At 40.7% G+C, this 18,025-nt stretch overlaps 1 protein-coding gene across 1 annotated transcript in view; it reads right to left on the reverse strand.

Moving 5' to 3' along the window:
- Igf1r (insulin like growth factor 1 receptor) overlaps nt 1–17,803 on the reverse strand; it is a 300,293-nt gene extending 282,490 nt beyond the window's left edge. Inside the window, exon 1 of the mRNA XM_026394732.2 lies at nt 17,680–17,803. Within this exon, the coding sequence (XP_026250517.1) occupies nt 17,680–17,773 (94 nt within the window). The 5' untranslated portion in view covers nt 17,774–17,803. The remainder of the gene's footprint in view (nt 1–17,679) is intronic.
- Nucleotides 17,804–18,025: the final 222 nt, after the last annotated feature.

Below are 18,025 nucleotides of genomic sequence, written 5' to 3' on the forward strand. Positions count from 1 at the left end.
GTGAAGAGTCATGCCTGCCTCCTGTCATGTGACAACACCCCCTACCCAGTGGTCAGACAAAGAAAGCAAACAAATAAGCAAAAGGTCATGGGAGGGCCAGGGGAAAAAAACAGTGATCACTCTGGTTAGCTTTTAAGATGCTGGGGAAAGGCCAGTCTAATTTCCAGATATGATCAGCCACCAGCAGCCAGCTTTGTCCCATAGGTCTTAGACCAAAAAGAACTGCTATGGGGGCAGAATGAAGAAAGCTCCTCTCACAGCCAGACAGACTCAGCTACCTCTTGGTCTTGTTTGGAATCCAGCAGGTAGAGGCCTGAGTACTGGTGTCTTGTTAAACTAGAGGATGACAGTTGCATACCAAGGGCTGGCCCCAGAATATATACCGGGATGGTGTTGAGTCAATTCTGGCCTTTGAGATAGGGAACATGTCCCATGACCTCAGCAATGAATGCCTTAAAGGACCTTCAGGTTCCTCACCTACAAAGCGAAACCTCTGACATGTTTCTACTTTCAGATGCTCATATTCTTGCCTATGGTAATCAACCCCTTCCTTTCAGGACTCCCTATGTGATGGAGGAATCAGTTTGCAATAATGAAATTGAGCTGTCAGGGAGGGAACCAAATATCTAAACAAATCTCTCTTCTGGAAAAATGAGAAATGAAAAAGCAATTACACATCACATGGCTGATTAGCAATAAATTTCATCTGTGACTACAATGGCACGAGAGTTTGACTCTGGACTTGTCTTCCTTGAAAGGAAAACAGTGTCTATAATACTGTCTCTTATTTTGGACAGAAGATCCAACTCTTGTAACCCTCAGCTCAAAAATGCTCCACCCCTAAGGCTTCCAGGCCTCATACAGCCCTACTGAGATGCCATGGTACCTCTGACACAGCACCTGCCCCTTTGGTGTGGCCTCCACAGGCAGGGACTGGTCTTCCAGAATGTTTCCTCACTAACCTACAAAACATATGTTCACAGACACATCTATCAAGAAATAAGGGTTTGGGGGGCTGGGATTGTAGCTCAGTGGAGAGCACTTGCTTAGCATGTATGAGGCACTGGGTTCAATTCTCAGCACCACATATAAATAAATACAAGTCCATCAACAACTAGAAAAAAATATTTAAAAAGAAAAAAGGGTTTTCTTTTATAAAAAAATGTGGTAGAGTATACATAACATAAAATTTAACATTTCAACCACTTTTAAGCATATAGTTCTGTGACATTAAGCACATTCACACTGCATGCAACCACCACTACCATCCACATTCAGATATCATTTCCCAATTAAAACTCTGTACCCATTAAACAACTCCCCATTCCCCCACCCTCCTTTCCCTGAAAACTTCCATTGTATTTTCTCTGTAAACCTGACCTCCTCAGACACATCATATAAGTGGAATTCTACAGTATTTTGTGACGGACACCACTTAGCATAATGTCTTTAAAGTTTATCCACATTTTAGCATGTGACAGGATTTCCTCTCTTTTAAAGGCGGAATAGTACATCCATGGACTTTCAGATTGTTTCTACCTTTGGGCTATTAAAAGTCATCATTAAATGCCAGGAACATGGTGACACAAATATCTGCTTGTGTTGCTAGTTTTACTTTTCATTCATATACCCAGAAGTGGAATTGCTGGATCCCGTGGTAATTCTATATTTATTTTTTTGAGGAACCCCCATCCCATGTTCCAGTGCCTATACCACCAACAATGCACAGGGTTCCAATTTCCCTACATCCTGCCCTATAGCTATTATATGGTTTTTTAACAATGGTCATATTAATGGTTGTGAAGCATTACTATTTGTGGATTTGACTTGCATTTCACCAATGACCAATGATATTCCCCCATCTTCTCATGTGGTTACTGGCCTCAAGAAATAAATTTTAAACCAAAGGAATAACTTTTCCTCCAAAGAGATCTTTGATCTCAAAAAGTAAATGGTAATAGGGGCTGGGCCTGTAGCTTAGTGGTAAAGTGCATGCCTTGTATGTTTGAGGCACTAGGTTTAATCCTTAGCACCACATAAAAATATATAAAGATACTATGTGTTCATCTACAAATAAATAAATATTTAAAAAAGAAAAAAAGTAAATGGTAACATTACTGACTAGGAATTAAGATGATTCAGTAAATGGTCCAGGCTCACAACACATTTCCCCTGGAATCACCACCATGGGTAATGGCTCCCAAGCAAGCCACACAAGCCCACCTACCAACTGCCTAAGGAAGATTATGCTTCAGTGTAGGTCCTGGGAGGCAGGGACCCTGTGTAACCCAGGAAGCAGAACAAAAGTCTGGCTCCTGCTCATCATCCTGGAGCAAGGATCTCTTGCAAGTATTTACTAATCCAGGCAACATATCTGGGACTGGCTTCCCAACGCCCCCAGGACCCCAGTCTCTGGGGACTTTCATCTCTCAAATTGAGGGTAGCCCTCAATTTACAAGGGCCACAGTATTTCAGTATTCCCCACTCTCAATTTAAATGATTATAATTAGTTAATGGACACCTAGATTTCTGCTTTTCAGATCTTGTGTCCCAAATTTTAGTTGGAAACATAAGCCCCACGCTTCTTCTCCCCATGCCCTTGACCTGCTCTTGCCCAGAAACCACATGACCCTCAACTATTTCCTATCCCTGAAGAAGGTAAAGAGTAAAGGACAAGACAGGACTGCACAGCTCACACAATATGTGAATGATTCATTTCTGTCATTTAACTCTTTGGACAGGACACACTGGCCTTCTTAAGAGGGCTCTTGGAATCCGAATAATCCATCTCCCAGAGGAGGATGCTTCAGTCTCCTCCCCAGAGGCAGGAGTAGTATCAAGAGGAGGAAGGGAGAGAGATGTTTCTATTCCCTCACAGAGCATTGGTGCAACTTTTTATGTAAAACAAAACTCATATCATCTTAATTCTACAGTCAGAAACAGCAAGGGTAGCTAAGAGCAGAACGTCCTTCCATACACAGCCAGGAAAGTACTATTTTTCTCTCTTTCTTAAAGAACTAAATAACTTCAAAGGTGTATCTCCTCTATCTTTAACAATATCGCCTAACTCCTAGTGTCTGTGACAGGCACTAAGTTCAAGGGACTTAAGGCAATCATTAAGGAAGAACTACTAATAGTCCTTTGACCCAGGGCACAATTGTTACCTTCCATTTTATACATGAGAACAGTGAGGCAATGAGGGAGAAAACCTTCCCAGGCTCTGCTGATCCCCAGGCTTCTAAGTGACTGGCTCTGAGCTCTAATTCTAAGCTCAAAGAGGAACGGGGCCAGGCAGAAGCCTACTTTCCAACTAGGGTAAACAGAGCCTGTCTAAAAACAAGTGAAAAAAAAATGATTTAAAATTCGGAATGCCCTATAGTAGGAAGTAATACAAAAGTCCACTGACCAAATAATATCACCCTCCCACCAAGCCTCTTACATCACTGTGTTCTTCAATGTTACTTGTGAGTGAAACAAACAGTAACAGTTGCAGAACAGGCTGCTAGTAGCTGAGCATCAAGAATTACAATGTGCCCAATTCATTTTAAAACATAAATCAATACCAGTTAAAAAGCACCAGTAGGAAAGTCCAGACCAGGATGTAAAGTTGGCATCTCCTTTTAAACAAATCATTCCTCTCTGCTTGTACAAAGGCTGGAAATCATCCTCCCAGGTTGGCCAGCACTACAGGGTAACAAGGTCTGTCTCCAGGTCCCAGTCATAAGGACCCCAAGGCTACTGCAATGATTCAGCCCAAGGCCATCACTGGGCCCATCTGTCCCAGCTCAGAAGGAAGCAAAGGTTTTTTTCTGGCCCAGATTTCCTTTGAAAGTTAGAAAGCAGTGCCCCTAGCATATGAACAGCAAAGAGCTCACCTCAAAAAATTTCACCACTCCCCCAACTTTTACTTTTTTGAGGAAGGGAGGCAAGTTTGGAGAATATATATTACTCCCACAGGTTTTAATCCTGGCCCTTGTGGTACCCATGGTGCCACTAACAGAGGAAAGAACTCCTCCACTTCTCTGAAGTCCAGTTCTCTACAAAGGTGAATACTGCAGTCTCCAGAAAGCTTGGCTATCTGAATCAAGCCTCACTAGAGGTTTGCTCCCCTGAATTCTCCCCATTCTGTGCCCCAAAGGCACTAGGCACCTGCTCAAGGGCCTGTTCTGTGATGCTTCTTCCAGTCAATCCCAGGGCCATGGATTCTGTCTCTCCATCCACAGACCTGATCTCTTCTCAGTTAGGTCCCAGCCTCTGGTCCTTTTACCAGCTCCTCCATCAACTCATTCCCCCCCTCCCCGACAGGAACTTTGCCTTACAGGTCACCCCCTTCAACCCCAGAGCCAGGTCAAGGAGTCCAATGGTTACTGCTTCCCTTGTCTCAGATCTAGAGATAATAAATACATCCTCCCTGGCCCCATACTCATTACCCCCCTTTCTACACATCACTGGTTCACACTAGACTGTTTGTGATCCCCCAATACTGACTCCATCAAGGGGCCAGAGCACCCTCCCTAGGATGCTCCCTGGGTCACCACAATATTCCAACAGTTTCAAAGCTCACCATTCTTGACCCTTCAGTCAAGTTCCTTCCTCTGACATATTTGGATCTGACACCCACTCTCCACTCTATTGGGGCAGGCTGCTACCCAAGTCCCACACAGTCCTTCCCCCTCATGAGATGAGGTTTCCTGAGAGCTTAAGAGACAGATGCTTGAAGCACATTAAAGTCAAGACATCACTCCTAAAGCTTCCTTAAGCTATTTATTTAACAGCTTCACAAGCCCACCTTCCAAAGCCCACACACTTCAAATTCTTAAGTCAACATCCCATAATTTAGCACTAAACATATATTGCCTGTTGCTATTCACTACTATCCAAAATTCCTGGCACCAGAAATGTTTCTGCTTTCAGAGTTTCTCTGACTTGGGAACATTTACATACACTTTACAGGTCAGTCATCCCTTATCTGAAAATCCAAAATTCTCAGAAATTTTCATCACTGATAAGACACTGACTTGATGCTCACAAAGTTTCAATTTGGGAGCATTTTGAATTTTGGATTCAGAATGCTCAAGATGCATTTGACTTTTCCCAACTAGACAGTAGCTCCTTGGGGTGGGAGGGAAAAATAAATCAAGCATTCTTTCCAAGTGTTCACCAATGGAGCAGAGACCCTGGATGTCATCAAATCCCCTTTCCACTACTCATTTCAGCCAGCTACTCAAGGTAAAGACTACTTTTCAGAGAGGGCAAACCAGTTAGTGGTTCCAAAGGCTGTCCTAAGACTCAGACTTTCTTGGTTCAAACCCTCACCATGGATATGAAATAGAAGACACATCCTAAGTAGTGGCAATGCTCTAGTGCTGGCAGGAGATAAGTGGACTAGAGACCCAGAGACAGCCCACAGGGCCACCATGGCAATGAGGGGAAGAGAACAATAAAAGTATCCATTTGTTGGATGCTTTCTGTGTGCTAGTCTGCTGAGCATTTTCAGACACATTATTACTAATTCCCATGGTATTATTCCAAATTACAGATGGACACCTGAGGTCTACAATTACCTTTCCAACATGCTCTCTGCATCTGAGAAAGAAAGACAGTAAACTGTTCAAGGAGACACAGCTTTTTGAGAGAGAGGCAAGGTAGCACTAGCTCTTCCAGGTGAGTTCACATCTGCCTAGTTCCAACTAGGAACTACAAGTCACTTTTTATAATCTGCATTTGAAATTAACATACCAGGTTCAAATGATTGTTTACATTTTCTACAAGAAATATCTTACCTTACCAGTCTCCTCAGGAGTACCAAGCCTTTAACAATAATTTCTTAAGTGTTAATTAAGTTTGAGAGTCCTCTGTCTCAGACAAGAAAACTTTGCTCTGCCAAAGATGGGAACAGGGAGAAGGCTTCAACCCCTCCAAGGACTCCAAGACAAGACTGTCTAAAACCTTGACCTATGGCTATGCCACAGCAGTACCAGAGCAGAAGGAGAGGCGCAAGTAACAAGAGACCCTCAAGACATGCTAAAGTCCTTCTCAGGATTTAAGGCAAAACTTTATTGGCCTCACTAAGAAAACAATGCCAGAAGCAGAAGCAAACTTCTATCCAGATTCCAACTAAACCTGCATTGTGTCTTGGGATTTAAAGTCTGGAAGAATGGCTGAAAGAGCCCACCTTGTCATCCAAGAGAGAGTAGGAAAGCAGTCAGCAGCTGCAGAGGGTGTGATATCCACCAGACCTTTCTTTCCACCCTGACCCTCTGAATCAAACCAGTCCAGAAACAGACACATTGAAGTTCAGCCTAAAAGTGCCCACCTTCAATCAGGCACCAAGCTTCATGAGAGTTGAAAGCATACCACAAACAAGAATTGGTAGGACTGGGATTCTACCACATGTGAGGCACATGTGAGGCACTGGATTTGATCCTTAGCACCACATAAAAAATAAATAAATAAATAAACAAATAAAGTTATTATGTCCACCTAAAACTAAAAATATTTTTTTAAAAAAACAAGAATTGGTGATGAATTATTCATTCAATCTTATCCATAGGGAACTTATAGAACATGGTCTCCATCCACAGGGATGAGGTCACCTTTATACAAGTTAGAGTGGAAAATAGTTTTTCCACATTTCATTTTTTTTTCCACCTCTAGTTGCAAAATCCCTATGGAAAAAAATTATTTTAAAGATCATTTTATTGCTTCCAAGTTTCATGTATTTGTAGCTGGTATGGTAAAATGTTTCAGTAAATATAACTACAATGACAAGATGAAAAGACATTTGTTATACAATGTGTCAAAGTGAATTGAGAGGGGGATGGGTTCCTTTTAGAATTCCTCCATTGCTTGAGCTTCTTTATGTGTCAAAAGCTAAGCCATGTCCAGGGATTCAATAATAACCAAGGCACCAGTCACCAGCTATACAGAGGGAGAAAACAGTCTAAGAAGCCCTGTGAGAGGCCTGGTATATCATAAGAGCAAGAAGTCAGAGTGACCATACTGCACACAAAATCAAAGTTGCCAAAAAGAGTGAAATTGTTAACTAGTTCTTAAAGTGAGTTTGTCTCAAAGGACAACCCAGTAGTATGGTCATTCCAAGCAGAGGGGCTTCCACCAGCCCAGGCAAACCCATTAATTCATATACACTTGTTAAACACCTTAGCAAAATAAATATTATAGAACACACATTAATGGAGGACTTACTGTGTGTCAGGCCCAATGTCAAAACAGGACAATCAAATATCAAGTGTGTCCTTATTTCTGGAACTATTCAAAACCTGCTTTAAAAACAGCCACAGTAATTGTTCAGAATATCTTAAAGGAAGGCAAGCTGAAATTATCTCTCAAAAAGTCAAAGAAGTGATTTCTAAATTAAAAATAAGAAAAGGCAATCATGGGGAAACTGATCTAAAACCATTATGTACTATATGTAGTCTCATTAAAGAAGTGAGAAAGCATTAAATTCTGAAATTATCAATGAGAACAAATGCAGAAAAATATCTAACAAAGTACAGCCAACATAGGGCCTAACATCAGTAATGGGAGTATTTTCTATTTACTATTAGTATTTATGGCTGATAAATATCTTAACTACATAAAATAGCTCAAAGGGACACACATAAGAACAATAATTAAAATGTGACTACATATTTCAATAAAGCAATGGAAAGTAAACCTTGCTGTGTTTTTCAAAATGAATCACTAGTGTTTTGGGGTCTTGAAGGATTTGTTTGTTTGTGACCTCCCCCCGCCACCCCAGAACTGAGGATCAAACCCAGGGTCTTATTGTGCGTGCTACCCAAGTGCTCTATACTCCCAGTCCTATGGCTTTGTTTTGTTTTCTTAAATCCCTAATCTCAAAAGAAATACTTCAGAACTTTTGGCTTACGAAAATCCTATAAAAATATCTTAAAATTCTAATTTTAAAGGACACACAGGTCTCAGGTCAAAGAACTGCCCAAGAGTTTACAGTATACTTATTTACATGATTTCTGAAGATCCTAATTCTCTCATTGAGTTGCTTCCTAACATAGTTGAGCAACCTTAACCCAAAACTGTACCCAAGTGATTTCTATAGAAGCCTACAGTATCCATATTTTCTTGCTATCAGTTCTCAGGAATCATGCCAGAAAGGAAAATCTAGGGAAGTTGTGGGGAATGGCTATCGTCATCCTCAGGATGCTATGGATTCAGTTATGGAAGAGGCCGAATTTCCCATACTGCCACTAGATGGCGCCTATGCATTGGTGAGGTGGGCAAAGTGTACACTGCACACCTCTCTAGCACTGGCAGAAAGTGGCAAGAGAAATGATTAAGGGAAAATGTATAAAAACAGATCTCTGAAATATAAGTGATCTGTAGGGACTGGCCACTGTTTACTGAGAGAAAGTAAAATTACACAACTGCTTAACAAGCAAAATTAATCTTAATAAGGAACTATTATGTGCCAAGCTCTATACCAATTGAGGCAATAAAACATCAATTGTATCCTGTATTTTTGGCAATATCCAAAGAACATCTCTGTTCAAGGACAACACACCCAAAAGACAGTTGCGGCTGAAGTAATAGGGACTAATTAACAGTTACCAGGCTCTGTTCTAAGCACTTGACATGGGTATTAATTCAGCTAATTTTTAAGAACAAATGTAAAATTATTACTCCTAGTAAAATTATCATTTCACAGATGAGGAGGCTAAGGCCCAGGAAGACAAAATAATTCGCCATAGAATTTAGCTTTTGAGGAACTTAAGATTCAAACCAGCCACTTGGCTCCTCTGTCCTTGTAAAACATGGACAACCATGGTACAGGTCAAAACAAACCATTGTTAACCAGCACAGCAATGGTTATGAACTCAAAAGGAGTAAAGAAAAGTCAGATCCACAAAAGTTAGGGAAACCGTGAAAAGTTTCATGAAGGAAAATTAATTAGAAAGCAAAGGATGGCATCTCAGACATGGGGGAGGAAAGGAATTCACTGATCCAAAATGCTACCTTCAGACAGTCACAGTCTTGTCCCTGTTTTACAGATCTACCTGAAACTTAAAAGAGATTTTAATTTTTTAAAATTATATTTCCCTGCTCCAATTTTTCTGACTTTTTCTAAATACATTAGAAAATACTTTTATTTTGCCATTTAGTGAGAAAAAGAGAAACACCATATATTTAAGTCTCCAAAAAATTAAATAACTTCTTTGGAATCAAAGAAAAAATTGGCATCTAAGGAGAATCTTGAACCAAGTAACCTTCCTATGCTAATGACTAGCACTTTCTGCTATTCAGTATGGGGTGAGGAGGGGGAGGAAGGGGAAGAGGAGGAAGAGGAGGAAGAGGAGGAAGAGGAGGAAGAGGAGGAAGAGGAGGAAGAGGAGGAAGAGGAGGAGGAGGAGGAGAAAAAAAACACTCCAGGCCATGGAAACAGGAGGAGCAAAAACCTTGCAGATAGGTATAGCTTGCCTCATGCACCACCACACTAAAGCCCAAGCATTGGGTTGGACAGGGAACTTACCCCATAGCAAAATCTCATTAATGAACTATTACAGTCAAATTTGAGGGAGTCTCAGACTTGATTCTTGGACCACAAGGAAGCTCCACAAAAGGCACATTCTGAGAAGCAAAACTCCATCAAGCCAAAGGGATGGCACAGGAGTCAGAGCTGGTTCAGAGACCAACTGAGCAAGTACTCTCTCTCTCTCTCTCTGAGAGTAGAGATGCAGGTCTGGACTGGACCAGGGTGGAGCCAGAAACAGGGGTAAATCTTGAGTGATTTCAAGTGACTCAGTGAAGTCGAAAGGAAACATTCAATTAACTGGTCTCTCCAGAAAAAGACTGGCTGCAGAACTGAAATTTAACTAGAAATTCCATCTCCGGCCAACCTTTCTTGTGAAAACCTTAGTTAGGTACATATTAGAAAGAAAACTGAGAATTCAGCACCCAACTAAGAAAGGCTACTCTGACAAAAGAATTTCCTGTGATTAAATTTTAACATGTTGTCACCTAACATATGCCATGGACCCATTATCCATAGAAATCAGACTCCAGAACTATCTTCCTCTGCTGCTGGGCTCCCTCTGTATCCATCTGTTCTCTGTTTTCCTCCAAGTCAGGTAGAGAGAATAAATACAAGATGATACAGATAAACAAGGATACAACTGATAAAGCTTTTTATGATCTAAAGACAATAAATAGCTAATGACTTGAAAAAATCTTTGCAGACTTATCCAGTCAAATGGGTCATGGGTTATCTCCTAGAAATTTCTCTGGATATTTCTTAGTTTTTTAGGAAGTTATCAAAGGTCACTAAGATACATCAACTTATTGCTCCCTAATTATCATCAGATTTCTGTGCCTTAAAGTGCTATTAATTAAAATTCACCTGATTCAAATTGGTAATGTCTCATTTACTTACTCAAACACATTCCGAATAATAATTTTATACAAGCTACTGACTCTATTTTACAGAAGAGGACAAACTGAAAGTAAACATTTAAAATATCTCAGGAAAATCTTAAAGATCTACTCTATAAAATATTTATGCTTTAAGACTATCAAAATATATTTATTCTCCAATGTAGAATAATTTAAAAAGTAGTATGCTTTTAAAACTGACAACACAGCCAATTTAAAGAAAACTAGTGACATGTTAAAAAGAAACTGACCAAATAAAGTATATAAAACCCCAACAACAATGTATTTATTTCAAACTGTCACAAATTAGATAGCTGGGTGGAGAGACCACACAATTCTGAACAAATGTCATTTTTATTATAAAATTCTTACTACACTAATGGCCTACAATAGTAAGGAAGCTAACAGAATAATAACTGAAATAAGAGAATAAAGATTAAAACTCTCCCCCAACACACACACACACATCAAGAACTTTCTGGAATAAGAATAGATTATGTTCTAAAGTTTTTAAAACATGAATGCTTTCACTAAAAATGTCTTCTAGACTGTGACAACATGAGTAATGTAAAGTAGTTGTAGCTCTCTCTGCAGTATATGATTGGGTGTATGCATTTTCCTTCTGTAGTTAGCCACTCTGCTATCCCAAATAAGAAAGTGTGAACTTCAAGACCATCAGCCAACAGCCACAGGACAGTAGGTGAGCTCCATGGACACATCCCCCAACAGCTTACACACTAGTCATCACAGCAGTAACTAAGTTAAGGGAATTCATAAAATAAATAACAGCACAATACACTGTAAAAAGTTATTGCAATTATAGGTATTTGTTCCTTATGATAAAAGAAGCTACCCTGTTGTGTGTCAGTAAAATCTGAGTAGCTATCTATAAGTTTAAAAATTCAGGACATAAAAAAAAAAATTAAAGCCTTGCTTACTAGTTTTTTCTTTAGTCCTTTAAATAAACACAGCAGTAATTTATATGTCTTGGTATATACCTTTACAATCTCATGGTAAAAGCGGGGCATGGTGGTGCACACCTGTAATCCCAGCAGCAAGGGAGTCTGAGGTAGGAGGATCCTGAGTTCAAAGACAGCCTTATCAACTTAGTGAGGCTCTAAGCAACTCAGTGAGACCCTGTCTCTACATAAAATACAAAATAGGGCTAGGGATATGGCTCAGTGATTGAGTGCCCCCGAGTTCAATCCCTGGTACAAACAACAACAACAAAAACTTCATGGTAAAATATATTATCAGACAAAAATTATAAACTTAAAAGAATTGAGTAAAATGAGTATTCAACTTGTATTTAAAGAAAAAAAGTATAGAAGGAGGATCTTATTTTTCAATTCAAGTAAAGAAATAGCAATCTTCCTTAAGATTTCAAAATTAGTCAATTTAATAAGATGAAAGTAAAATTGGCTTAAGTAAAAAAACAAAAGGAGGAAAATCACCAAAACCAGTATCTGGGACTTTAAAACCTAAGTTGAAACTACTACAACTAGTTAGTCTTCAAAAGTCCAAAAGTCTCAAAATCAAATATACTGTTAATATTTTCAGTCAAATAAAACCAAAACAACTTAACAAAAGAAACAAATTTCATCACGCGGAGGGAATGTGCATCTGTTGATTAAATAACCTAACATGTTTTTTAAAATCCTGTTTACTAACCATTTTATATACCAAACATATGTCCTTTCCTCAGAGCAAATGAGAGGGAGGGTGGCAGGGGTGATGGGATGAAGGGCTATGTATATATTTCAAAGTTTTAATCTTTACAAATACTGGAAATTAGTTATGCTTCCCAAATATTGACAGGTCTCAATGTACACAAACACTGGAACTGTTACCCCCACCCCCATTCCCATTAGTTTAAGCCAAATCACATCTTTACAAGGAACTGGAAAACCTCCTCTTGCTAATCTGATGCCAAACACCATTTTCCAAGAGGACTCAGAGTTCATCATTCATTATGCACTTTGTTGTCTTTAAAGTGTTCAAAATTTTCCTTCAGAACATCCCAGAGAAATCAAGAAACTGTATCTCTACCAAGTATGCAACTATTGTATATTTAGTACAATTGAAAAGACTTCATCTCTTGGGCTCAGATAGTACCTGTCATAAATTGGCTAAGAAAAGCAGTTCAAAGCAAGCTGTTCTTCAGGCACAAATACCTCTTCTATGAACTAGGGTTGAGTTTTAAATGAATTTTGAAAAAAAAAAAAACAAAGTCACAACCCAGAGAAAAACATGTCTTGTATGCATTATGATTAAATTTTAAAAAAAAAAACTTTCAGGATTTAATTGCCATCTCAAACTTATTCTTTGTCCTTCACACTTAAAAAAAACCAGTTATTTAAAAAATTATATATAAAAAGGCCTGAATTATGAACATTTCCCAGTGATTATCAGAAAGCTAACTATGCAATGTACAAATCCGAGAAAAATTCAAAATAAGTCCCATCTTTCTTACAACTCAAAACATGCCAGGCAGCACTCAGGTACATACCTGTGACTCCCAATATTCTGGCAAAAGGTAACAACACTGCACATTTTAAATCACAATAGTCATAACCAGTGTTATTAAAAAGGCAATGCTGTTGGTTAAGATGGGCAGATGCCTGTACACCATGGCCTACAGTGACATTTCAATATAAGAGAAAATACTAATAAGGCAAAGATAGCATAGCACTGGCTATACACAAGACCATCAGCATTGCTGTATATCAGGTCTTAAGCCTAGAGAAAAGTCTTTAAAGGGTCTTTAAAATGCTACTCATTGTCTATATGAAAACTGTATTCTGTCCTGAGTCTGAAAAAAAAAAAATCTGAATTTTCAAGTAACTTTCTTTCATATAAGTTTATATATAAAATACCCAAGAACAAAACACAGTTCTCTGTCTTTGTAGGCTCATGTACTGCCTAGCACAAAGTCAGCTTTCATATGGTAGGTGCCCACTAAGTGCTGCCTAGATTCAGTTACTTTTCACAGCACATTCTTACAAAGCAAATGAAAACACATTAAAAAGGAAACAACCATCCCTTGAGGGCAACACTGGGGTAGGGGGTGGGGGGCTAAGGCAACAAGTGAAAATGATATATTTGTTTTTCATTACTGCTCAGATCTTGCATCAATAGGAGGGGCAGGAAACATTTTTATTAGTAAACTAAGCCTTAGACAAAGACCAAAACCCAATGTAAACAACTATTCTTCTGGATCTTCTATTGAAAGGCCAAGGTAAATCTGGATAAAGAAATAACAATATTAAGGAATAACAGATTTTTAAGTCCTGACCATATTTTTAAATATTTTTTCTGTAATAAATTTTAATATTTTTAATAAAAATAACTAAATGCCTGAAATTACTGTAATCTACAAAGATTCCTCCTCCTGCTCAGATCCAAGAGCTATTTAAGATATAAAATTAGCAAAAAAGAAAAAAAACACTGTATTAAAATGAACAGTCTTTATTTACTAACACTTGTGGATAGCATGGCATATCAAAAAACAGTGGAAATTCTTTACCATCTTAAAACAGCACATTATTTCTTTGTTGGAAAACATACACAATAAAATTGGAAATGCAAACAGCCATCCAGACTAGGTTCCTAAACTATCTTGAAAAGGCCAACATCATTTCAGATGTAGTCGAGGGTTTTCCTACCAAAAAATTCTAACTTTCACTAGCATATGTGTGTTTGTTAATTCCTCTACTCAAGCCTTAACTCAAGCTGTGTATGCCCAAGATTCATTTTTCCCTGCTTGTCTCTCTCTCCTTCCTATGGCAGTGAATCTCTGCTGCTACAGCTTCTATTATCAGTTTGTTGTATTGTTGTAATTCAAGGATCTGAAAAACTCATCAAAAAAAAAAAAAGGGAGTCACCAAACTGAAAGACAAGTTTATTCAATAATTTTAATCTAATTTTTATGTCTGAGGTAGCACAACACATCATTTTCAACCTTAGCATAATACTTTTAAAAACAAAGTTTACTGAGATACAATTCACATACCATAAGAGTCACTAATTTAAAATGTACGATTTAACAGTGATTTGTATATTAAGAATTGTGCAACCATCACAACCAAGGAAGTTTAAAACATTTTTATTACCCCCAAAAAGAAACCCTATACGAATTAGCAGTCACTCCTCATGCTGTCTTCCCTCAGCCCCTGGCAATCACTATTTTCTATCTCTATGGATTTGCTTATTCTGGACATTTCATACAAATGGAATCACACAAGCTGTCATCTTCTATAACTGACTTCTTTCACTTTTTGTAATGTTTTTAAGGTTCATCTATTCAACTTTATTTCTTAATGTTGAAATTTTCCAATCCTTTTGACAAATCAAACATATGGCCTTTTACATTTGATCCCCACACTACCCCTCCACAAAATACTGTTTGCTTGCTATTTTCCTCTAGAGATGCTAAACTATAATTTGCTACTTTGGAAACTTCTTATTCTGGATTCTCCTTCTGGTAGATAATAAAACACTATTTTAAACACCAACAATTCACATACCTATATTTCTCTGACAATAGAATATATGCCTGGGGCAAAAAGATGACTAAATCCTGTTTAGGAGATGGCCACTATAAATTTAAAAAAAAAAAAAAAAGCCTGTTGATTTTAAAAAAGAGAACAGCCATGAGATTATTTGGCTGTCACTTGTAACTTCCAAACCTCCTTTATTTCAAAGATCTGCTCAAGTAGAGTTACACAAAGCAAGCATGTCCATATGACTTCTTTTAAGTTAAAAATGCCACACTGCTGTCGCTATCAAAAGAGAAGTCACTAATCCCTAAATATGTCAACACAATACCTGCAAGTGAACCAACAACACCCCAATCTACTACTCCTCTCCGGAAAAAAACTCACTTGCTTTCTTTTAAGTGGTCTAGCACCTTTCAGACTAAAAACTAAAGGAATGTTCATACATACAAGATTAAATCCTCAAAGCTACAGAGAGGAGGGAGGGGAAGGTACTGACTCAGGACTTCAGCAAAACATAATCAGAATTTGGGGTGCCTTCTGGCCATCTATCAGGATTTAAGGAATTACCATTTTAAAAGAATCCTTGGGAAGAGTCTGGGTGAGGTGGGATTAAAAACATACATAAAAATACACTTTCCCCTCTTATGTTCTTAAGAAGGCACCTTTTACAAAGAATCTTCAGAAGAATGCTCCATATAACAAGACATCCTATTTTAAGATGGCCTGCATCCTGTCTGGGAGGAGAAAGGCCATCCACTGCTACTTTGAATTTCAGAATTCATATTAAATAATAAAACTACATATTTCAACAGTATGTCATAATAAAATGTATTAGCTCTCCCATGTCTTCTGAATTATATTTATTTAGCTTTTAAAGGCTAGAAACCTTCTTTTGTGCCCCCCAAACACCATTAAATGCCTGAATAGAAGCCCGCTCACCCCAGTAGAAGGGAGTTGGAAGCCTTTCGCCCAATCCAGTATGATAAAAGTTCGGAAAAACAAAGACCAGGGGAGTCCAGATTTGTGGAAGTTCCATCCCCCAGCTGTCTAACTCTATGCAGTAAACACGGCTAATTCTGCAAAGATCTACTCTTCCTCCATCGTGGACTCATTTCTTACAAGACGTTTAAGGATTTGTTTATAAAAACACCCTTTCTGATTTTTCCCTGTGATGGAGCCACACAGCCCCCGCTGCCTGTTTCTCCCCCTCACTCCTCAAGGCTCAGTCGTGATTTTTCAAACTTAGTAGGCACCACCTGCATACTTCGGCAACTATTACTCACCAACACGCCCTCACCCTTCCCAGCCCCAGTTCTGCGACTGCATTTAAACTTTCAGTCGTGTTCAAGTTACCCTACCATCTCAAATATACCAACAGTACGCCATACTTTATTTATTTATTTATTTTTGTAGAACAAAACCCCCTCCTTTTCCTGCAGCCACATACCATGGGAAGTTCTCATTCTCTGTGTCCCGGCACTTGCCTACCTACCCCTACCGGACACCACCAAAACAAAAGCTATCAGATTGCAAGAGATAGCGAGTATGGGGCAATATTGCTTATTAACTACGTACAAAGGAAGTGTGGGGCGGGGGGTTGGCAATGCAACAAAACTCTGGCCACAACAAAACCAAGGCCAGGGCTTTGCGCTCGCAAAACAAAACACCCTCCCCCCCGCCGCCGAAGATCCTGGAGCTCCCTACACGACAGCGCACGACACCTCTTTTCATGGCCAGGCATCTAGATGTCCCCGTGTGGCCATAGCTACACCCTGCGTTGCGAGCACGTGTGTGTGAATGCCCGTCGGCTCCGACCACTCATCCACTAACGCACACGTGGACGCTACCCTGCCATCCCCCAGACCCTCAGGGAGGAAAAAAGGCATCCACAAGCTGGGTAAAAAACTGAAACAGCCCCTGAACCCTCTGAACTAGGGATTCGGTCGCACGCCCCCGAAAAGCCTGGGTGATGAAGGTCCCCACCTCACACTTTCCTAGGGACGGACCAGGATGAGGGAACCCCCCCCATACACATACACACACACACACACACACACACACACACACACACAAGCCGAATCCTCTAAAATGATGGCAACGACCAGGAACCCAAGGTGCCTGGAGGAGCAAAGCAAGTTGTGCTACCGGAGGCCTCGCCGGGATATTTGGAAACGTGTCCTGGGGCTGCGGGGACTCTGTGCCGGGTACTTTCCCCTCGAGGACAACTGGCACCCGGAGAACGAGCGGCTCCCCGATCCCCACCACCAAGCACCCTGTCTGCTCCAGCAGCGACGCACAGCACAACCAAGGGTACTGTCAGCACTGTCTGTGCGCCACGCTGGGGTCAGCGGTGTGTGCCAGCGGCCCGCGCATCAGGGAGGGGCGAAGTGAGAGTGGAATGGGCCCGGGGGCTGCGGGTCCGCCCGGTGCCAACTTCGCTACCAGGTCCCAGGTCCTAGTCCGGCCACTAAGCCGCCAGGGACTGAACACTGCCCACCTACCAGGCCGCGGGACAAGGCTCTCAGGACCACGAAAGAGAAAGCCCCGAGCCCTTCCCGCGCGGGATGCGCTGAGCTCGGGCCCGCGGGGCTCCAAACCAAGAAGCTCGGGCCCCAAGTCCGCTCGGGCCTTCCGGCAGAGCCCCCTCCGCCCCCGCCCCGCCGCTCCCGAGCCCGGGGGCCCGACAGCTGCGACGGTGGCAACTCGGGTTTCGCAAACAGGGCGCAGCCCCTCAGAGGAAAAGTTCCCGCAGTGGCCGCGGGCACATACTCACTTTCTCCACTCGTCGGCCAGAGCGAGAGCGCGGCGGAGAGGAACAGGAGCCCCCACAGCGAGGTCGGGGACCCTCCTCCGGAGCCAGACTTCATTCCTTTTAATTGGGACGAAATTCCCCTTTTCTCAAAAAAAAAAAAAAAAAGGAAAAGAAAAAGAAAAGAAAGTCTCCAACTCAGTCTTCGCCCCACCTCCAAAAAAAAAAAAAAAAAAGGTGAAGGAAACAATACTTCGAAGGCGGCGCCGGCCCGGGGGCCCAGCGGACAGCGCTGACGGGGCGGGCGGCGGCGCGGGGCGGCCCCTCAGCGCCGGCAGCAGCGGCCCAAGGCTCGGCTGAGTCGGGAACC

Source organism: Urocitellus parryii, chromosome 6, assembly GCF_045843805.1.
Source record: "Urocitellus parryii isolate mUroPar1 chromosome 6, mUroPar1.hap1, whole genome shotgun sequence".
Lineage (NCBI taxonomy): Eukaryota > Metazoa > Chordata > Mammalia > Rodentia > Sciuridae > Urocitellus > Urocitellus parryii.